The following is a 23,871-nucleotide window of genomic DNA, read 5'->3' as shown; positions in this document are numbered from 1 at the left end:
ATTTTGGGACAGTATTAAATATTTACAGGGAATTTTACAATTGAAAAAATACGATGCACTACCTAGATCTAGTGGATTGTTTGTTCAACATCCAGATTCCTTATAATGAATTTCAAATATGAATCACTGATTGAGATCACGAAATCATACACACGGAATTAATGCGCAAGTTTAACGTGTTCTCGCATAAAATATTGCAGGTTTGTAAGTAAACACAAAATGAAGTTAAGTCTAGTTTTTAAGGAAGACAATTTAAAGTAATGCATATCAATTGAACCACTGTGTAATTCCGTTACATTGTTTATGCAGACGAACGTCAAAGAGGACGGTTTGCTGGATTTTCTCTGTACGTATCAAACACTGGAAATATACAAGGCTCCACTCTGTGTTACAAAGACGGAACTCGGTTACCGCCCCTGAACTTTACGACAACATGTACAGAATCCGGACGCTATGTAATATTTTACAACGAACGGTTGGACGGAGTCACCTATCCTACTGGCTATGAAGTTACCAGTGTCATTACAGAGCTATGTGAAGTCAAAGTACAAGGTATACACATATTAAAACAAATTTATCTAAATGATTAAAATTAAAACATGATATCAACATATATTAACAAACAACTAAAGAATCTGAAGTGATTTTGATTTTAATTCCTTTTAAACATTAAAAGCAACATTTGCAGAATATATTTATTTCTTTACTCAAAACGATATTCATTTTAATGTTGTTTTTAATACAAGCCGTTCTTTGCTCGTGCTGTACTATGTTGAATAAATAAAACAGCTCGTGCAAATGTTTTTGAAAGGGTGCTTATAGTCACCGGGGAAGATACCACATTGTGAAAAAATTCAACACACCAGTGTTTTTCTACTTTAGTTTCGAAGCTGTGTGCAATATATTGTCATGTTTATTTATCGATCATTCCATTAAAACCACACATTTGATTTACGTATGCGCGTATATATTATTCAAGTTTATGCTATATAAAAGCTTATAATTCATTGAGGTTTTTCCCGGTGCCCATCATGTACGTCTCCGCCTGTAAATCGAGCTGCCTTGATTTTTTATTTGTTTATTTATCTTGTATTTCTTTTTTCTGTTTGAGCATTTTTGCCCATCTTGTCGCTTTAACTTAAATTGGAACAAAGTATTCTTACCTAAAGGATGCAAAGTTTAACTTATGACTGCTAAGAGCGTCGGGGCCTTTTCTAAAGATCTACACTGCTACGGTGTTTTTAAATAGCTTTGCGATCATTCTGATAACGATGATGTATAAATGAGCTAAATAAACCGTAAACCCTACCAAATATATGACTAGAATCACATAATGATAGTGTGTGTGTGTGTGTGTGTGTGTGTGTGTGTGTGTGTGTGTGTGTCTAAAAATACCATTTTTCCTGCCTAAACAAATGAAACACGTCCAACGCGTACCCTCAATTTCAGATTTCAGATTGATCGTTGATTTGAAAACTCGTTTGCAACATGGTTAAAGCATTAGTACATGTCGAACATGACGAGCTGTGATTATCATCGTATGGTAGAATTTTGGTAGGCGTTTTCTGAAAGATCAATTTCTTGATAAGTTGAAGATTCTTCACGTTTAAATACTGCATCTTGATAGACGGACCTTTTCCAGCAAGATAGTTTAAAGATGTTTGAGTTATCTTTCCTATAATGTAAATTATAAGAAAAAATATCATTTAATGATACAATGTAGATTGGATGACCTTAAAGTTGTTCATTCATTTTCATGAATTAATCATAAATATAATGAACAGCATTAAAATCAACTGTATATATGACTGATTTTTAAGCAAACACATCAACACTTTTTCTGATAATAATTGATTATTTTTACATATATCTAGCTATAAACATACCTGCATAGTGTTATTTGACATGCGATAAGAATAATGTTCATCAATATTGAGACCGACAGTCCAACTGCCAAAATAATGCAGTTTGGTGAATTCTGATTCATCAGTTGATGTTCCGTACTGCCTGTAAATATAAATTTTTAAAAACATTCGAAAGAGATTGTTTAAGAAAACATATTTTACCAACTCAATTAAGAACACAATATATATATATATATATATATATATATATATATATATATATATATATATATATATATATATATATATATATATATATACCTGTGGTACAATTATCAGCCTTTAAACCTGCAGCACATGTACACCATCCGTCTGTGTGTCGACATGTTTCACTTTTACAGTTAGGTGAACATTGTAGTGAGCATTTATGGCCAAAATATCCTTCTCCACAAGCTAGAATTAATTGATACAGAAATAGGTCAAAGGTGATAGAAAAGATAAAAAAAACCCACAAGGACAACAAAAGACAAATAATACCGATTGTCTTTTGAAGGGGCATGGTCACGATGTTCGTTAAAAAATATTGTTTTGATTTTAATGTCTATAATGCTTTGGAAAGGCATTTTTAATAAGCAACCGAAATTTGATTGTCATTTGTTGTGTTATAAGCCAGTTACAGAGCTTGAAATTCTTCTCTATGTAAACAAAGCGTCTGCTTACAATTTGAACGTTGAAGTAATAATTTCAGTTTTAAACCTTAAACGAATGTTTTAAACGTTAGGAGCTGTTTATCTATGCTTAAAATAAATAAAAATATTGACAAATATACTGAAAAAGAATCTTTACTGGTATATTGAACCTATGTAAACAAAAACAGGGCACGAGCCTTGTTTACATAACATTGAATTGTGATCCCTGCACCTTGCTTATATCTCTACGAATGACTCTCATATTTTCGTTGATCATTAGAAATGCAATTCTAAAGCATTGTAAGTTATTAAAACATAAAAATATAATTTGACCAAAATCGTGACCATGCCCCTTTAAATCAACACGTTTATGCACAATTGTTACAAACGCAATCGTTACTCCAACGTTCTGTTGAGAGCGACTTAATGTAGCGTCTAAATTGTACCAAGTCTGAACTAATGTTTTCAGCAATGATAATATCCATTTCATGCATATATTTTACAATATTTTATGCTGTGCTATGGTATATTATTTTGATGATATGCTATAAGATCCCAATTCCATGCTTTAAGATTTGTATGCTATCGATGAGGAACAGAAATGAAGGGCTTAATGATATGCTATGCTATGACATTTAAACAAAAACGACTCCATTCACAGAAACAATCTCAAACAGTTTGAAATAAAATGACAAGAAGCCAAAATATACACCTTATCTGCAATGTGGACATTTATTATTTTAAATAAAACTATTTAAACAAAGTTGAAACATGTTGTATGCTACACTATGGTATGCTATGATATGATAACGTATGCCAAATGAGAATCTATTAAATCGTATGCTATTGTATTATATTCCAATGCTATAGCATGGTATTTCAATGCTGTGCTATTAAACTTTCAATGCTATGCTATGGTGTATGTTATAAAAGTTATGCTTGAACTGATTGTACCAATACAGGAGATGGATACTTTTCACATTGTTTATTACTGACTCTTTTTTAAAGAACAGGTTAAACGGGAAAAAATTCCTTTTCTCCAAGTATGTACACTAACTTCATTAACACATGCATATATACAGTCACATTCTCTCTACAGTGCAGATGTGCATCAAGAGTCGAAATAAAATATTTTTTTAATAATAAAAAATCTAAAGATTTGTTAAACATTTCCATTACAAATTTGACGAATATATATGTATGTATAAACGTATAACCTTTCAGATATAGCCAAACTTAGAGATCAAATCTCTTAACATTGTTAACGACGTGCTGTTCTTTCTAAATTTATGTTACTGGATGAATGTTGAATACTCCTTACCGCTTTTACAATTGTTCCCAATGTATCCGTCCTGACAACCACTGTGACACACTCCATTGATATGGTCACATGGTTCACTGTTAGCACACTGACCGCTACATCGTTCTTTGCAGTTCAATCCAAAATATCCCTTTAAGCACTCTAGGAACAGAAACACGTGTTTGAAATATAAAATGCGTTTAAACATTAATTGAAATATGTAAATGATTGCATTTAATAGCGATCATTCAAGTATACATTGGCATTATCAAATTTTCCAAACATTAAAATAAAGAGGTTTAAAAAAGCAAAATGTGTATGATTCATTTGTTATCTTACCTTTGCTGCAATCACCATTAGTATATCCCGGGTTGCATCCCTTGTTACATTTACCCGTCTGTTTGTTACACGGCGAGTTATTTAGACAGTGACCACTACAGTTTTTCACACAGTTTAAACCATAGGTCCCGTTATCACATTCTAGGAACGTTATTGTCATAGAAAAATATTAACACACTATATGAACTAAAATATAACACTATTATATAAGCTTACTTTTTGCATTCAATTATATTGTAATAAAGTTGATTTAGTTTTGTATATACTGGTGTTTATATTTGTGTTCCTCTTTATTTTTTGTTATGAATGGGTTACTGTATGTGAGTGACAAGGTCGGGTGAGTGTGCTATTTTTAGATCGAGTTTTTAAAGTGGCCGGTTTGGGTGTAGTGGTCAGTAGAGGGTCCGGTAACGACATCAGCCGAGTGCCAAGTTTTGCAGCTCTTTATTTAAGATATTGTGAATATCTCCAGTTAGTATAACACTGGGGATAAACAGGTAGCCATTGAACTCTGGATTTGTTAGGCGGGCACACGTTTTCCTAGCCGATAACACATTATTCAGACGGTGACCACTACATTTTTTGACACAGTTATATCCATAGGTCCCATCATAACAATCTATTACCGATAATGGTATCAATATGAATAGTTTTTTTTAATAAATCATATTAATGATTAATTTATTACTGCTAAAGTCATTTTTTTTTTTTGCTTAAAAAAATATATTTATATCAATTTTGTATTTTAATTCTACATTTCATAAGCAAATCGATTCTAATTCACAGTGCTATAGATATTTCGTTTTGGGTGATATATCAAAAAGCATTAGAGTTTTTGCAATAAATCCTTATATCACAACATTTGATGACCTAAAGAAGATCCCTATTGATTGTGAGATCAAGAAGTTAAATGGTGTACATGAAATCTCAGATAACAGTACAAAGCTGTCATTTTCCCTCCCTCGTTTAGTGCTTTTCTGAAAGATATTGTTTACTCAGGGACTGGATTTTTAAATTCAGATTGTTAAAAAAGGCCCGATGCTATTATACAAACAAGTATTTTGTAAAATCAATTATTATTGACTTAGCATAAGTTTGTACTAAACTCAAACAGTATTTTTTAAATAAATTATTATTGACACACCATTCGAGACTTTAAACCACACTTTGGCTAAAAATGCACATATAGCAAAGCAGAGGAAATTTTGACTACATTTATTTTATTGTGTTGTCCGCTAAAACACTTTTGGCAGTGATATGATATTAAAATCTAAATGTTTTTTGTGAGTCAATATTAATTTGCATAATTTTGTTGGTTTGACCACACTCATTCTTTAAGTTAATCGTAAGGCACGTAATGCAAAAATACTGAAATATGTTATAAAACAATAAAAAAAAAATCACATATCTCAAAGATTTGATCATTCACCTCATATAAAACTTATAAAACTTATGGCAGCAGAATAAGGTTAATATATGTTGTTTAATACTAAAACTGTCTATGTATTATGATCATTCAAGTTTGTTTTGCATTGAATCAACATTGGTAAGGATTTGAAAAGTGATTAGAACCTTCGGACTAAAATGTTTCATTCTAAACTACTACTGAACACTTAATGATTTGTATGTATAGTGCCACTGTATACCGAGTTTATTTTTAAAAGAATTTATCTATCTTAATATCCTCACGATGGCGAAAGTCTCAATTAAAGTGAAATATTTTTAAGGTTTTTTTTTTTTACATTTCAAAATGACAATTAGCTCAAAAAGTAGGTCATTGACCTACTACTTGAAAGTTAAAAAAAAAACCACTACACTCAAAAGTTAATAAGATACTTGATGGTTTTAACAATTAACATGAAATTAAATTCATAATTAAATCGGAATCATTTGATAACAAAATTAAATTATAAGTTAACAAAAACGAACGCACAGGAAATCAAACTTCCTATTAAAATGAAAGCAGAATTGGCACTGTAAGTCAAAATATATTTTGTTAAATCTTACATCCTCTTTTTTTCCCTCAAGTGATGTAGACAAATTCTCTGATTTTTTGATTTTTTTTTGGTATTTTACTCTTAAGGCCAAATGATTTGATACGACGATTTCAAAAGAATTTTACATCAGAAAGCAACTTTGTAATAATATCACCATACAAATAACAATTAAAGTACATATAGTGTACATTTTGTTAATGCTTTTTTTAAATTTTTATCTTAGTGAAGAAAAATATCATTTCAATCAAAATCAATCCTGGTATAGGTATAAAGTCTATCTCATCAGGTTGTTGTTGTGTTAGGCCATAAAAGAAATTTAATGATCGTTAAAGAAATACTAATGCCTTTACAAGTGTAAACCGATGACCTTGTTAAGTACTATGAAATAAGCATGTAAGCTGTTTATGTAATTGGGAAATTATATTTTGGAAATTGTTTGCGCAGCAGCATGATATCATGCTGCTGCATGATATCATATGTCCAGGTGTCGGACAGTAATGCTATGTTTGTCATATTTGCAGACTCTGTGGAGATCTGATTTTGTATAATTGTCACGAAGTACATGTTTTCTGTTAACCTTTTAACCTATACTCATGTTTTGTACTGATGCGGGAGATTGTAAGCCCGCATCCCCCGACGCTGTGATGGACAGTTTGACAGTTTAGATACTGAATTTAGAATTAAAATATTGTTTAGGAATTTGCTCACTAAATCTACACTCATGACCAGCGCAGGTGGTCATGAGTAACCGAAACTGTCTGTCCCAGCCGAAAGGGTATATATATGCATGTACATTGTTAGCAATTGAGAACAGAACTGAATTAGATGAGAACGGAATTAGATAAGCTTGATACCACTATACGATCCAAATAAACTTGTGAGACTTTGGTGAGAGTTGGACTTGGTCAATTAACTACGTACAGACGGGAAGATTGTTTGCGGGAAACATCTTGCATCTGCTTACATAGTTATTCTTGGTGCCGTGACCAGGATAAGACGAAGTACAAGAAAGGATAAGGAACACGTCTGAGAAAACTTCGTAAGGTAAGAATCCTTTTACATATCGCTATCGTTTCTATTTTTAGTGGTAATTTGAACAACTACTAACATGGCAACTGGTTATGATAAAGAAGAGTTTAGAAGACAAATGGGTCAGTTGGAACAAAGTATGGCAAGTTTAGGTCAAGATAGAGGGGAACAGGGTAAAAGTTCTGTAGATAAATCCCAATCAAGTAGTCAGGAATCATTTCATGAAACCAGGGAATATCAGTTCCGTGAACCCAGACATCCGAAGCCGGATGACGAAAAAGATTTTTTTATGAGTCAAATGAGGGCAGTAACAGCCGCTCTATCAGTACCCTTGTCCTCAGTAATCACTCCGTTTGATGGGGACCCCAGAAAATTTAAACAGTGGCTTAAAGAGGTAGAGAAATATGCATTTATGTCAGGAAAACCAGAGCATGAAATCCCGATGTTAGCTTATGTAACTAGTAAAGGGTCCGTGGGAGATTTTATAAAAAGATATCTAGATGAAACGGCAGCAGCCGAGGAGGTGCCATCATGGCATGATCTTAGGGCATCATTACAAAATAGGTTTGCTGAGATAACAGACCCACAACATGCATTAGCGGTAATGCGCAGAACAAGACAAAACTCTAACGAGAGTGTGCAATTATTTGCTGAAAGATTATTACAAATTGACATTTTCTGTGACGGACTGACGTTCGATTATCTAAGAATGAAAATTCTCAGAGAGAATCCGAAAGACTTAGAATCAGCGATTCAAGTTACTATGAGAGAACAAAATTTAAGACAGCGATTGGCCATTCGAGGGTCAGATATAACCGAAAGACAGAACATAAGTAATGGTTTAATTAACCCTACTTTTGATACTACCTTTCCTTTCTTCAGAGATCGCTTAGACAATCCCGCGCCGGTAGACATTCGGCATGAAGAGCCCATGGAAATCGATCATGCGCAAAATAACAGATGTTTAAAATGTAAAAAGACAGGCCACCGAGCCAGATTCTGTAATCAAAACAAACCTCAGGTTAGGTCCCGCCCCCAAATAAATAAACCAATCAATCAAAATAGGCCTGTACATACTGTTGAACGGAGCCCCCGTTCACCTGTGGAATGTTGGAACTGCGGAAAAGTAGGTCATGTGTGTGCTGACTGTTGGAGCTTGCGTAGCTATCATTGAACGCAACAAACCCGTGGGAGAATGATAGGTCGGCAGCATAGGTCACGCGACACTCAGAATGAAAACAATGAGAGATCGACTTCAGGATACAACCCTCGCTCTTTTAATGAACAAAATCAGGAAAACTAAGATGTTCTTCCTTCGTTGAAGCCCGAAGAAAGAACTTTAAACAAAGACCTAGATATGAAATTAATTTTACCAATAATCCCAGTAGTTGTTTATTAAAGATAGGTAAAAATAAATTTAGACCTTTAGTGGATACCGGTGCTGCTGTATCTTTAATCAGCAAGAAAATGTATGATAACTTATCCCCTCGCCCTAAATTGTGTAAAAATGACATCCCCACTCTTCAAGCAGCAAATGGTAATTCCTTAATTGCGATAGGGTACGTAAATATTTCTTTTAAGATTTCAGGTTTAGCGTTAGAACATAAGCTTTATGTGACAAAGGGACTCAATCGGAAATTGATTCTTGGCCGCGATTGGCTCAAGAAGAACAATGTTCGATTATATTTTGACTTAGGACTCATGCGTATAAATGGTAAAACTTATGTGGAACTCAAAGAAGACTTACATATCTCAACAATTGTGAGAACCTCAAAGAAACTATTTGTGAAACCAAATACTGTAACTGTGTACTATGGGAAAGTGAATAACAAATTTCCTTCTCAAGAAAGTGACTTGGTCGAAGTGAATTGTATAGACAATGACTGTATAATGGAGGAACCAGGACTTTATTTAAAAGACTCTGTTTGTGAAGTTCGCAAAGACGGAAAAATTCCCTTGATCATCGTAAACCAATCAAATAAATGCTACAAAGTTCCAAGAGGGTATATCGTGGGCCGTATTACCAGTGTTAACCCGAAGGAAATCTCAAAAATATCCTCCGTACAAGACACCAATGAGAAGATTGACGTACCAAAAAGATTTGAACAATTTGTACAAAGACTAGTAAACAAGAACAAAGACTTATTCGCCAAAAAGGATAGTGATCTTGGAGTTACGGAAACAGTGAAGATGAAGATAGACACTGAAGGTCATCACCCTATAAAGAATCGACCTTACCGAGCCCCCTAAATAAGAGACAAATCATAGATAAGGCGATAGCAGAGATGATGGAAGCCAAGATAATAGAAAGATCCCAATCACCTTGGTCATTCCCTTTAGTGGTAGTGAAAAAGAAAGATGGATCAGATCGATTGTGTGTTGACTTTAGAAGTTTACATAAGATTATGAAGCCAGTGTCATTTCCATTACCATTAACAGATGACATCTTATGCTTGCTAGGAAAGGCCAAGTACTTTACAGCCTTAGATCTTAAAAGCGGATATTGGCAAATAAAACCAGAAGACTCTAGTAAGGAAAAGACAGCCTTTGCATGCCACAAAGGATTGTTCCAGCTCAATCGGATGCCATTCGGGTTGGGTTGAGTAACGCGCCGGCAGTCTTTCAAGAACTGATGAACATAGTTCTTCAGGGACAGGAGGAGTTTGCCATTGCATACCTGGATGACATCTTGATATTTTCTGAAACACCACAAGACCACCTACGCCATATCCAAGACGTATTCCATCGCTTGCGACAACACGGATTGAAATTAAAGTTAAAAAATTGCAGTTACTTTAAAGAACAAACAGAATATATCGGTTTCATCATCAATGAACACGGAGTTAAACCCAATCCAAAGAAAGTAGAAGCTATACAGAAGTTACCTGCACCTACTACTGTCAGAGAGGTTCGTGGTTTCATAGGAATGTGCAGCTATTATCGAAGATTCATCCCTAACTTCTCGAAAATAGCGGAACCTTTGATTGACTTTACAAGAAAATACAGTCAAGAAGCGTTTGATTTCCTTAAAGAAAGCCTAACAGTAGTACCATTATTGGCATACCCTGACACCAATAAACCTTACATCTTATATACCGATGCTAGTGACAACTGCATAGGAGCCTGTCTCACGCAGAAAACTGATGAAGGAGAAGACAAACCAATATACTACCTGTCTCATAAGCTAAGCAAAACTCAAGAGAAATGGTCAACTATTGAAAAAGAAGCTTTTGCCATACACTATGCCTTACAGAAGTTAAATCACTATCTTCACAGCGCTCAGTTTACCATAAGGACAAACCATAAACCACTGAAGTATATCCTAGAATCTCCGATGCAGAACAAAAAGATTCAATTATGGGCACTAAGTATTGCTGGATACAACTGTAAAGTGGAATACATTGAAGGCAGATTCAACTGCTGTGCTGACCTTTTGTCGAGAGTACCATCTGGAGGAAAAGATGATGAAACGGAAGATCAATCCGATTGTGATGAACCAGATGTGAAAGATAACTTCTTTGAAATCAATGTGCTTAATTCAAACGCATTCTCACCTAAGAGTCTAGCTAAATGTGAAGTAAAGCAGCCCGATGAATTACTTAACGTAGCTCCATACTCGTAAAATTCTCTGAGGAAAGTTGAAAAACCGAACTGATTTCGACTTAATAGACTTAAATGTCATCAATTGTTAGAAAAATTAAACATGTCATCACACTTTTTGAGATGCCAGATAAACATAAACTAAAGCATATTTTAGCAATAGAAAAATGTATTTTTTTTCTGTTAAAAGTAAAATCTTGTAGGCAGAAATTTGTTTTTCTTGTTTAATTTTAATGTCAACTTTATCAGAAAACTTGAATTACAAAAATATTTTAAAATTCATCATTGGAATAAGAAAAACTATAGCATTTAGACATACAACTGAGAGAAAAGTCAGAAAAAGAGTTATTTCCCCTTTGCATAGATAAAATATATTAAAATTTGGAAATTAAGTATAAAATTAGGTGCGAAAATATATTTAACCTACCAATAATTCTAATTACATCCATGTGATTATATTCACATAAAATAAATAAAACTATCTTGCACAATTTTTAAAGAATTCAAAGTTTTACAAAAAAGTGTGACGTCACAGAACACTGGATCTACTTTAAGCCGTTTATTGACCTACCTGAAGATATTGACGTTAGAGAAAGTCAAAAGAACGATGAACAAATAAAGAAATTGAAAGACAGGCTCAGAAAAGGAACTGCGACAGCAACCGAAGAAAAGAAGTTCTTAGAAATCGATGGATTAATGTATTATCTGTCAGACGGAGACGCAGAATGCCCAAGACTTCGCTTATACGTACCACGAGAATTAGAGTCCTTAGTGGTGCAACAATATCATGATGCACTCGGACACATGGGAGTAGACAAGACTTACGATGTCATCAGACAGAAATATTATATGCCTAACCTGTATAAAAGGTTACATTCCTACATAGAAGGATGTGTTCTGTGTCAGACCAGAAGTAACAAGAAAAATCAACCCCCACTGCAAGAAACGGATATATCACCTTTTCCTATGGCTAAAATGGGACTTGACTTGTCTGGACCATACCCAACATCTTTATCAGGAAATAAATACATAGTGTCATTCATCGACATCTATTCTGGATGGCCAGAAGCTTTTCCTGTACCCGACAAGTCAGCAGACAATATAGTACACTTGATACTAGAAGAAATATATCCAAAATATGGTTGCCCTTTACAAATCCTTACGGATAATGGAACGGAAAATATCAACAAGAAAGTAGAAGAGACGTTAAAGGAACTTAACATTAATCATATAACTACGTCCTATTACAGTCCCCAAGGAAATGGCAAAGTAGAAAGATTCCACAGGACTTTACATGATGTCATGGCTAAAAAGTTAGTAGACAGCCCAGAAACTTGGGATATTCATCTTAACCAAACGCTAGCCGCAATCCGAGTTCACCCCAATGATTCCTCGAAATTCTCTCCGTACTACCTTATGTATAACAGAGACGTGGTACTACCTTTGGATACCTTGTTGAAGCCTCGACGAAGATACATGGGAGAAGACCAACATAAGATTGCGTTACAAGAACAAGAAAGAGCCTTTATGTTGGTGCATAAAAACATGAAAGAAGCCAAGAAAAGGCAGAAAGATCAAGCAGATAGGAAAAGTCAAGACGAAGAATTTCAAGTAGGAGATCCAGTCTACCTAAAGAATAATAGGAGACAAAATAAATTAGATAAGAAATGGCTTCCGTATTACATAATCATCGAGCAGAAAGGACCAGTAAGTTTCGTCATAAAGAACCAATTGACAGGAGCAACTACTAAGTGCCATGCACGACAGTTAAGGTTGGCTGACATCTCGCATTGGCCCATTTCGTTATCACAAGGAAGTGCTGAAGAATGTCGAACTTTAAGAAGAAATAATTATGTGATACCACCTGAACAAGAATCTGATTCTTCTGAAGAAGAAGACATACAACCAGAACCAGTGGAAAGAGAAGTTCAATTTAAGAAACGTGAAAGAGAAGAATCTTCCGATGAAGAAGATATCCCTTTAGCAGAACTTCAACAACGAATAAGAGCCAAAAAGATCATGGATGATCAACAACAAAACACTGAATCGACAGAAGAGACAATTGAGGACTATGAGTCAGAGTCTGAAAATGAGTACCCCGAGTCACAAATACCCTTCGATGAGTCACAATTCCCATAGATAATTTTAGAGTTCCCTTGAATGAAGACATGGAAGTAGATGAAGTTAAAATAGGTCTAGGCTTCACCCCAACCCCTAAGCAGCGAAAACCAATCCCTAAACCGCGTAAATCAATCCCTAAGCCCTGTAGACAAAATAACAAACAAGAGTATGCGTTGGCTATTATGAAGGAATTAGCCAAAATAATAAACTAAACTAGACTCTTGTTGCTATAGCAACAAAAAGGTCTTCCGTTCCTCATGTATAAATCTGTACAAAAGATCCATTTCTCTTGTAAACAGAAAATGGATATAATTTATACTGTAAAGGAATTCCCAAGAAATAAACAAAACAAAAGACAAAACGTCATTTTTTGAGTACTTTCTGTGACGACCGGAAGTTACGCCGGATCATACAAAACATAGTAAACATTTCTTCATACATTGCCTTGTCTTTCCTCTTAGTTTGGGTGTTCAAGTTTTTGTTAGTTATAATATCTCGTTGAGAAAAGGTTTTTGTCTCGGGACCGGAAACGAACGAACGGAAGTGATTAAGAAATTGAAAATACGTATTTTAGTACATTTACCTATGATACGTTATTGTTCATCACATTGAGTAAAATGTTAAAAAAATTCTTATGTTAAAACAAAACAAAAAACCTTTTATTGCTTGAACACTTCGATTGAAAACCGGAAGTGACGTACGACAAAATGGAACCCGTTCAACACATGTTCATTTAATTGTCCATTATCCATACAAGTTTTGTGTCTTGATCTCTCACTATTTCTGAGATCTTGGGGGTAGTTTGTATTAAAAGAAGGCTACCTGAGATATTTGAGATGTCTCACCGGAAGTAGAACTTTTTTTGGTTTTTTAAACATGTGTGGATGACCTCCTGTATTTTTGTGACTAAAATGTTACTTCCATGCTAAATAACCAACATATTTTTAAAAAATCAGAATTTGGTGTACTTCCTGTGACGACCGGAAGTTACGCCGGATAAAACAAAATAGTGTTAACACGTGTCCATACACAGGTCTATAATCCTACAAAGTTTGGTTGTTGAAGTCGTTACCGTTTTTGAGATATAAGGTTTTTTGTCTCGGGACAGGAAACGGAAAAACGGAAGTGCTGAATGAAATTTAAATTTTTTATATCTTGTTTACTTTCCTATTTTACATTATTATTCATCAAAGTAGCTAAAACTATCAAAATAAAAACAGTCTAACGGATAAACAGTTTGATTTGTTTGCACTCTTCCGCTGTGGACCGGAAGTGACGAACGATAAAATGAAACTGTTTAAACACATCTTCAATCAAATGTCTATGATTAGTGAAAGTTTTGTGTCTTGATCACGTACAGTACCTGAGAACTTGCGGGTACAAAATATGTTTTAAAAAAGTTTCCTGAGATAATCGAGATATCTCACCGGAAGTAGAATTTTTTTGTTTATTTAACATTGCATAGATGACATATGTTAGGATCTATACTAATATTTTTATTCTATGGAAAATAAATCAAATACGTAAAAACAAAAATTTTTGAAGAGCTTTCGGTGACGACCGGAAGTTACGACGAACAAAACAAAAGTGTTTAAACACATCTACAACTATAGGTCTATCATCCCTCAAAGTTTGGATGTTCAAATCTTTATCGTTTCTGAGATCTCGATGTGACAAGCTTTTTGTCGCGGGACAGGAAACGGACGACAGGAAGTCGATTTTGAAAAAATGAAAAAAAACGCCTCGAGATACGATCATTTTCTATCACTCCTAAAAACTTGAAGTAAATCTATCTAGCCATCTCTGAGATATCTTGTGGACAAAATATGGGAAAAAAATAATAATAAAAAACATTACAATCTCTATAAGGTCTTCCGTTGGAAACGGAAGACCTTAATAATTTATATTATCGTATACCGGTAATGTAGATGTAAATAATCTTGAATATGCTTAGCTTTGTAAATATTGCACGCTTTTAAAAAGGTATGACTGGATGACCCCCTGTGACATTAAAACATGTATTGAGATACGCTGACTAGCAAACGCGGACTCAGCACCTCGGTTATTTGTATGTATATGTGGAGTTGAATATATTTAACATATATACGAAATACACGAGACAGCGACTTAGTAAAGAATCTGTAACACTAATTTTTGTAAGTAATTTAAGATAGTTGGTAAAAACAATCAAATTTTGCGATCGACATCTTGAGTATGGGACAAAGTTGCTCAGGTTTTCATGATCTAATGTCTTAAGACTATATAAAGATATTAAAGTTTTCCATGAATTAACTTATGGCGTAATTGCCAATAAGTAATTTGCAACCCATGAAATCCTCGTCTTGGGTGGGAAGCCCTTGGTTCTATGTGTGTGTAATTTTGGCTTTGGTAATAGTGATAGGACTTTGTGTTAGGAAATATAAGAATGTTAGGAAACTGGGTAGTTGCTGTGGTGGTAGTTGGACACGTTGCCACGGGAGTCCTAGTGACGAAGTCGAAAAGGATTCTCCTGGAAGTACGCCATATAGCTGTGTCGATCCTGAAGCACGGATTTCCCAACATAATATTGAACTGAGAGACATTGCAACCCCTAAGAAGCCCCATCGAAGCGGAAAGTTGGAAGACCGGAAGACCATTCATAGTACCGGAACCATTTCAGAAATTTTAATACAACGACTTACTGGAAAGAAAGACGACTTGGAATCTCCTTGGAACAAATATTACCAACCAGATCCCGAACTCGCAAGAAGATACCTTGAGGAAAAGGCCACGGTGTCTGAAAATCAGAGGAGCGTAGGAAGCACTCCGCGAGGAGACACCTTGCCATCGGCGCCAAATCTATACCCAATGATAAATCCTATGATGTACAAATAAGGAAATCCGGTGAAGACTGTGAAAAAATGTGTTGTTTCATGTATTAAAATTAATGTGAATTCATTTCTGGAAGGATCCTGTTTCCAAATGTCGACGAACAATGTGAAACTACGGCAACTGTGTTAGTTGTTGGACCTGTGGTGCTTTAACAATTTTGATCTTTATATTGTAATATTGTCATGAAATTGTATGTGCTTATATTTTAAGAATCCTAGTCATTGAATCTTGATCATTTCCGCTCACCACGAACAATGTAACTTTTACTATAATGAACTGTTGAAATCCTGGTCATTCTTGACCATTATGAACTGTAAAAATATGTGACTATGATTGTTTGATCCTGGTCATTCTTGACCATTACATTGTTTGAGATGTATAGATATTTTGTAACAGCTTATGTTACTGATTGAATTGTGTATGTATCCTGATCACATGTAACAAGTCATATAACCTGATCACCTATATGTATCTGAATCACCTCTAACACGTTTTACATCCTGATCACCTTTATTAAGTGTTAATCCTGGTCATCTTGATTAGTTGATCGTACTTGATTGTTTTATTTGTTCACCCTAGCCAGAAAAGGAAAGATGCCACTTGATACTACCTCTTAAAGAGATGTTCTAACTGGTATGTCGCTGGAAAGTTCATGCGAATTAGGGGAGATCAAGGACACTTTCCTGCTCTGGGCACCAGGCAGAAGAAATCTCCCTTGGGATATTTCTTTTGTTTGGGGGACGTATGTAAACAGATGACCTTGTTAAGTACTATAAAATAAACATGTAAGCTGTTTATGCAAACTGCGCAATTATTAAAATGTCAATAACTATGTTAGAAAGTCCTTGGGAAATTATATTTTGGAAATTGTTTGCGCAGCAGCATGATATCATATGTCCAGGTGTCGGACAGTAATGCTATGTTTGTCATATTTGCAGACTCTGTGGAGATTTGATTTTGTATAATTGTCACAAAGTACATGTTTTCTGTTAACCTTTTAACCTATACTCATGTTTTGTACTGATGTGGGAGATTGTAAGCCCGCATCCCCCGACGCTGTGATGGACAGTTTGACAGTTTTGATACTGAATTTAGAATTAAAATATTGTTTAGGAATTTGCTCACTAAATCTACACTCATGACCAGCGCAGGTGGTCATGAGTAACCGAAACTGTCTGTCCCAGCCGAAAGGGTATATATATATATATATATATATGCATGTACATTGTTAGCAATTGAGAACAGAACTGAATTAGATGAGAGCGGAATTAGATAAGCTTGATACCACTATACGATCCAAATAAACTTGTTAGACTTTGGTGAGAGTTGGACTTGGTCAATTAACTACGTACAGACGGGAAGATTGTTTGCGGGAAACATCTTGCATCTGCTTACACAAGGTAAACGTATTAATTCCAATAGTGTTTAATTAGAATGCAATTTCTTAAATTCTTTCTAAACCAAACACACGTCCAATTTATATTACAGATGTTTAAATTAAACCAACTTTGAAAATGAATGTGCCTTACTTATTAATTCTATCATACCATGTAAAGCGATTTTTTCTTCGAAGACAAACTATGCAGCTGAGACAGAAGTGAACGTTTTTTACACCTGAAAATCTAAATCTTAAAATTTTCTTTGAGGTTATCGAAAAATATTTATTGACAATTTATTTAGCTTTTATATACATCTAGCTCAATAAGATGACACAAGAATTATGAAGTAATCTTGATTAACTTTCATCCAGTCATGTCACAATACTAATCAAAAGATTACGTAACTTTATTATCAGAATGCCTTTAACACTAAGTAATTCATGTAACTATACTATGACGATGCAAATATTATCCTAAATTGTGAATGTATCTGACATATCTTCTTAAGATTGTTTTTTTTAATCACAAGCATTACCTATATCACAGAAAGTTCCTGTCCATGCAGCATCACAACCTTTCTCACAGTGACCATTCTCGTGATTACAGATAGTACCATCTCTACATTGTCCTTCACACTGTTGACTGCAGCTGAAACCATACCATCCTTCTTCACATTCTGTTAAAAAAAGTGGTATACTAACCCAAGGACAACACTTGAATGATGTAATTACTGTTAAAAATGAGAAAACTTACACTGTTTAAATATTAAATATAAAATGTGTCGGTACACTTACCTGAAAATTAATGCTTAAATAAATTATTTAAATATAACTGAAACAAAAAGAATGAAAATCTTTCAAGGTGAAATATAGAATGTGTCATCTTACTTGTATTACAATAATGTCCAGTCCATCCGGGTATACACGTAAAACACGTTCCATTTTGTATGTGACATGTGTTGTTTTTACAGTTGGTGGGGCAAGGCGTGTCACAGTTCTTACCGTATACACTGGCATTAGCACAACCTGTGTCAAGTATAAATCAAATGTACATTTAATAATAGATAATGTAAAGTATGCGCTGAATCCTTGGAAGCTGTGGTACTAGTTCTTTGTATCACTAAATGTAGAATTATAAGAAGTAAACACATGTTATAAATCATATAAAAAACTTGCCTGAGTTCTTTGTAACATTATTGTTTTTTTAATTTAATGGTAACGATGATGTGATTTTGGTGATATACTAGAGAGTAAAGGCAAAGAAATGTTAATCATTTTTATATCATTTTATTTCATAATTTTCAAGTTAATAAATTGAGCAGGATGACCATTAAATGGTTTTGTTAGTATAATTTGCTTTAAAACGCAAGATATATTAGAATCTTTAAGTTACATTTTTTCTCCTAATTGATGCAAAGTCAATAAATTCAACTTGATCATATGTACTTTTTCTCCGATTGTTCGCTTAGTCGAATCATACAAATAGCAGAAATGTAAGTCTTTGAAAATATACGATAACGAGTCAGTATCTCCATTTGCTCAATCAAAATTCCTTGATTATTTGCAAATAATAAATTGTTTAAATATTTAAAGTGATATACATGTGTAACATTCCGGTGTAATTAACGCATTTATATTTTTGTGTTAGTTGTAATTTCCCAAAAACTATTTGGCTAATTTTGTCCATTTTTGGGAAATTACAACTAACAAACAAATATAAATGATTGCCAGTGGTTATTCTTCTAGGGGTTATTTTGAATTTTTGATATCGTCACTTCTGAAACCGATTTATTGCTAATTTTGTAGCTTTTTAGGAATCATATTGTGCAGATCTAGACTTAAACTGAAAAAATGTGAGAGATGTAAATAACAAAAAAGGTTAGAGAAACTACAGTTTAGAGTTATGCAACGTTATTTTTTTTATGCCAGTTGCGCTTTTTTTTTGGAGCTCGCCTAAGCACAAAAATTAGGTATAATTATTTGAATTTCCATACGTTTTGATCATTATCTTTTTGTCAATTCACATTTTCTTTTGACATATAAAACAGAAATGTTAGGAAAAGTAAGTACTTTTAAATGGAAAAAGAAGAAGGGGCTGGTTTGTTTAATTAGGGATCAACTTGGTCAACAAATCTATTACAAATAACTATGTAACAATCAATATTTTGTTAATTATGCATTGTGAATGCCAAATTGTAGTTCGTAACACGAAAAGACAAAAAATCACTGCCACACCCATTTATTACGTAATAAGGATTTTTTGGGGGCCACAGTCTGCAAACTATTAAGCAATATATCTAGACACAACGTTGATTCGCATAGTAGAAGAGAAATGTTTGCATTGATCATTCTAATCGATTCAACTTACAATTACTCAAATGTTTTGCATTTTGATATTTTGAAATGCTCCCCACGAAAAAACATGACAATTTCCATTGTTTTCCTATAATAAATGTACCTATATTTTGATATGACTCCTAAAAACGCGGAGGGTAGACTTTCTTAAACCTAGCGGGTATACAAAGTTAGTGTAAAGTACACATTGTTAAATAGTACAGAGTTTTGCTGATAAGTTTTTTACGCACCCCTCCCCCTCCACTTCCCGAATCTGACTCTTGAATATACTTGTTTCGTGACATGTCGCATTAATGTAATGACATGAAGAGCTAAAAGCATTTTTTGTGATTTGTTGAATTCAACAAAATGTATCTTTGATCTAAATGTACACTACTTTTATCAAAAAAGGGCTAGCATGAAGACATGAACAGCGATCTTTTTATTTACATCGGTTGTAATTTGTGTTTCCTAACAATTCATTGCCATATATAGATTTTGAAACAAGAAAAGACGCGATCTCCTAACGAGAGGTTTTCCGTTTGAATGTATCTTGAAAACAGGCATATTGTTATTTTTAATAAAATTAAAACAGATATTAGATCTGTCATATTAATGATTAGGATAAATAGACACACAATTAAGGACAAAAAACATTCGGCACACAGGGATTGAACCAAAGTCATCTTAGCACAAGTCACCCACTCTAACCAATACGCCATGGAGACTCTCGCTTTAAGACGTTGAAGCACACAAGCTCGAGAATTTGAGGATTGATTTAAAACAAATTACATTTTCTGCATTCATAAAAGCGTCTTTAAAGGGGCATGGTCACGATTTTGGTCAACAATTATTTTTCCGATTTTAATATTTACAATGTTTCAGAAAGTAATTTTTAATAGGCAACCGAAATTTGAGTGTTATTTGTTGAGTTTGAAACGAGCTACAGAGCTTGAAATTCTTCGCTATGTAAACAAAGTGTTTGTTTACATTTTGAACGTTGAAGTAAAAATTTCAGTTTTAAATCTAAATCGAATGTGATAAACGTTAGGAACTGTTTATCTATGCTTAAGATGAATAAAAAGATAGACAAATAAGCTGGAAAAAGATTTTTACTGGTATATTAAACCTATGTAAACAAAAACAGGGTACGAGCCTTGTTTACATGATTAAGAATTGTGAGCTCTGTATCTTGCATATAATTCTACGAATGACTCTCAATTTATTTTTTTTTTGATCATTAGTAGTGCATTTCTAAAGCGTTGTAAATAATAAAAACATACAAACAGAATTTGACCAAAATCGTGACCATGCCCCTTTAATCCAACATTCTAAGAAAAAAAAGTTATTGATATTCGCCAGTAAGTGGCCTAGGATGTCAATATAACATTTGATTTTTTTTTTACATTGAACAAAAGATAGATTGGGTATTCATAAATGCTACAATTGACTTTCATGAACTTGTTCATGTCATCCAATTACAGTAACGATCACACCCAACTTAACAGTAAGTAAACCCCAACTAAACTCCAGGTTTATTTTCTGGGTTTACTGTGTGGACCTTGAGTAAACCCACAGTAAACCCACAGTAAACTCCGACTGACACAGAGAGTAAACCCCGATCAGAAGTATACCCCTAAAAGCAGACGCTGCATTATGTATTCGGAATATACAAGGAGCAGGAATTACAGACAGTAAGATGGTAAGAATTATCTAGTAAACCCAAAGTAAACCCCGAGTAAACCCAAAGTAAACCTCGAGTGGACCTACATTTTAAAAAAGTAAACACAGAGTAAACCCCAAGTAAACCCAGAAAGTAAACCCGGGGTTTACTTAAGGTTTACTCTGGTGTTTGGTTGGGTCTAATCGGTACTGTAAATATCGCGTTTCTCAATGTGTTCGGCTATGGTTTTAATTTCTTTAATTTTTTCACTAAATAACACTCAGTTTGATGTATGTGTCTAATCACTTGTCGCTAAATCATAGGGTAATTTTAATCATCGGATATAAGGACAATTATTGCTGGGTTTTTTTTACCAATACCATGTTTTAGCTACAATTCAGCTTGGTGGATATTGTCCTTTTCGGGTAACTAATTCATCATATTCATTTAAAAACAGCAATGGTTTGATACGATTTACCTTGTACAATGACCTCACATAGCTCTGTTTGAACATTTTCGGTTTCATATCCTGCTGGGTATTGGACTTCTTTAAAACGTTCATTATAATATATGACGTATCGCCCCATTTCTGTACACACTATTGAAAAGTTCAGGTGTGGTAACAGGTTTTCGTTCTTGTAACACAGAAAGGAGCTTTTTATAGCTGCACTAGATAGCACATCAGAGTTTGATACATAGAGCGAGAATCCTGCGAATCGTCCTCTTTGACGCTCAACTGCAATAAATATTTTTACATATTTTGTCGCAGTGTTTCAGAATGTTTGGAAGACAATACAAATACTTTAAAACTTTAAAAATGATTATTGAAAGAGATGACACTGATTATGGCTGCATTATGAAACATTTCTAATTAAATTCTCAATTTCATGTATTTACGTTTTATGATTTCTTTTATTCAGACAACTCTATAAGATTCTAGCATTAAATTGTTTTTGTTTCCTTTTTTAAGAAGGGAGGGGTTATTTATAAAATGATTGTGTCTTTTGCCTCATAGTAAATTACAAAACCCCAGCAAATTAAAACAAATAACTAATTATTACGTTTTAAGCATCTTGCTGTCATAAATGTATCTTAAATGAAAGATAGCTGGTGTTACACAATTAACATCTTAGATATCTCAAATAACCGTAAAGTTCAGTTTTTGGAAGTTGATTTTAATCAACTCTCCTATGCAGTTACCCTGACAAAATAAAAGTGAAACAGTGTTTGGACCAAAGCACAAATCATCGCCGCTGACAAGAATTAGTTCTTAAGAATAATTAATAAATCCGAAATAATGTATGCTAAGGCATTGCTTTTCAAGGAAACATATTTATAAATACCTTGAACATAGTTAGATTTTAAATGGTACGAACAATTTAGAATTTTTTTTGTAGTTGTATGTATTCTTACGCCAGAGTTCAATATAGTCTCGTTCAACTCGATGCTCAGCTGTCTCCGTAAATCTCCGACAAGCAGAGAGTCTCTCTTGCTTGTCGGAGATTAACGGCGATATGAACGAGACGAGAGTTCAGTTTTGCTTGGATCCAAAAAGTTTCCAAAAATATTTATATCACTGATACATAGTTTGATTTAATTTATTCTATCTTTAAACATTACTTAACATGATTCATATGGGGTTTTATCAACATTCTTGTGTCGAAAAAGTCCGAAAGTTCAAATTATAAAAATGTGCGTAATTCAAATACAGATTAGAAACTACCTGTACTTGTCATGCAAAATAACACATCATTGATTTTAAAATAAATAACCATCGATAAAATCAACTCCCGTCAGTTCCTCGGTACTTTGATTAAGCTCTGTTCACATATCCGTTTCCAATTTAAATTGACTATTCAAATTAGCTAATATTATTATTTCTACAGTTAAAAAGGGGTAAATTAATGGGCAAGTTCTATTGTAATCTGCCAGTGTTTCTGAATGTTTCTATTTTGTTAAATACACACTATACAACTGTTTTCTAATGGGTGTTTTCGGTTTACTTATTAAATTATTGACCTGTTAAGTTCCAAACCGACAAAAGTTTTCGAGATACATAATCATTTGATAATTATCTTTGCTATATGAATTTGTCTTTGATAAAAACATTTTCTGTGGAATGGATATAAATAACACTAACAAATAATTTTGTAAAATGATAATTATAAGATTGATGCACTGTATAAGAGAATAACACATTCATTTGATAAAAACAAAGTTAACGTACACACCATAACCGTCGTAGTTTCTAAACAAGATGTTTATTCTGTATATGTTGTAAACAGCACCGAGATCCACCTTCCACCACACTGTCTCTTTAGGAGCATTTTGTCCTATTTCTAGCGTCCTCATACATGTTGTTATGTTTCTGTCAACAGCGTTACTAGCGTCATGACGCGTGCCCAAATAGGTATGTGACTGGAAAGCAATTTTGGCGTAGGATATTTCATCTTTAAATAAAAAAAAATGTTGATGATTTTTTTTTTCAAAAAGTGTAATGTTTGATTTAAGAAATGAAGATAATAATTTTTCTATTGATCGACGTATCAAAGAAAAAATTGACCGGAAAACTACGCTACGCGCATTGATGAAAGAGTTTTCCGGTCAATTTTTTCTTTGATACGTCGATCAATAGAAAAATTATAATGTTCATTTCTTATCATTTAATAAAACATTTTCAAATGAAAAAATGTTAAGTGTCATTGA

At 33.7% G+C, this 23,871-nt stretch overlaps 1 protein-coding gene across 2 annotated transcripts; it reads right to left on the bottom strand.

The window, feature by feature from the left end:
• Nucleotides 1–1,367: 1,367 nt before the first annotated feature.
• LOC128173001 (protein draper-like) lies at nucleotides 1,368–23,593 on the bottom strand. 2 transcript variants are annotated; one of them, XM_052838750.1, is made up of 9 exons: nucleotides 23,397–23,593; nucleotides 21,644–21,901; nucleotides 18,057–18,194; nucleotides 17,705–17,845; nucleotides 4,173–4,313; nucleotides 3,855–3,995; nucleotides 2,166–2,297; nucleotides 1,887–2,007; nucleotides 1,368–1,675 (listed from the first exon to the last, which is right to left on the bottom strand). In XM_052838750.1, the coding sequence occupies exons 1-9, from the start codon at nucleotides 23,515–23,517 to the stop codon at nucleotides 1,534–1,536; spliced, it is 1,335 nt and encodes a 444-aa protein (XP_052694710.1). In that variant the 5' UTR covers nucleotides 23,518–23,593; the 3' UTR covers nucleotides 1,368–1,533. The 2 variants fall into 2 exon arrangements, with proteins under 2 accessions (XP_052694710.1, XP_052694709.1); XM_052838749.1 differs by lacking the exon at nucleotides 21,644–21,901 and having other exon boundaries at nucleotides 23,397–23,576.
• Nucleotides 23,594–23,871: the final 278 nt, after the last annotated feature.

The sequence above is a fragment of the Crassostrea angulata genome, chromosome 2, assembly GCF_025612915.1.
Source record: "Crassostrea angulata isolate pt1a10 chromosome 2, ASM2561291v2, whole genome shotgun sequence".
Classification (NCBI taxonomy): domain Eukaryota; kingdom Metazoa; phylum Mollusca; class Bivalvia; order Ostreida; family Ostreidae; genus Magallana; species Magallana angulata.
Note: the sequence above shows the minus strand (reverse complement) of the source record. Positions and strands in the feature narration are given on the sequence as shown.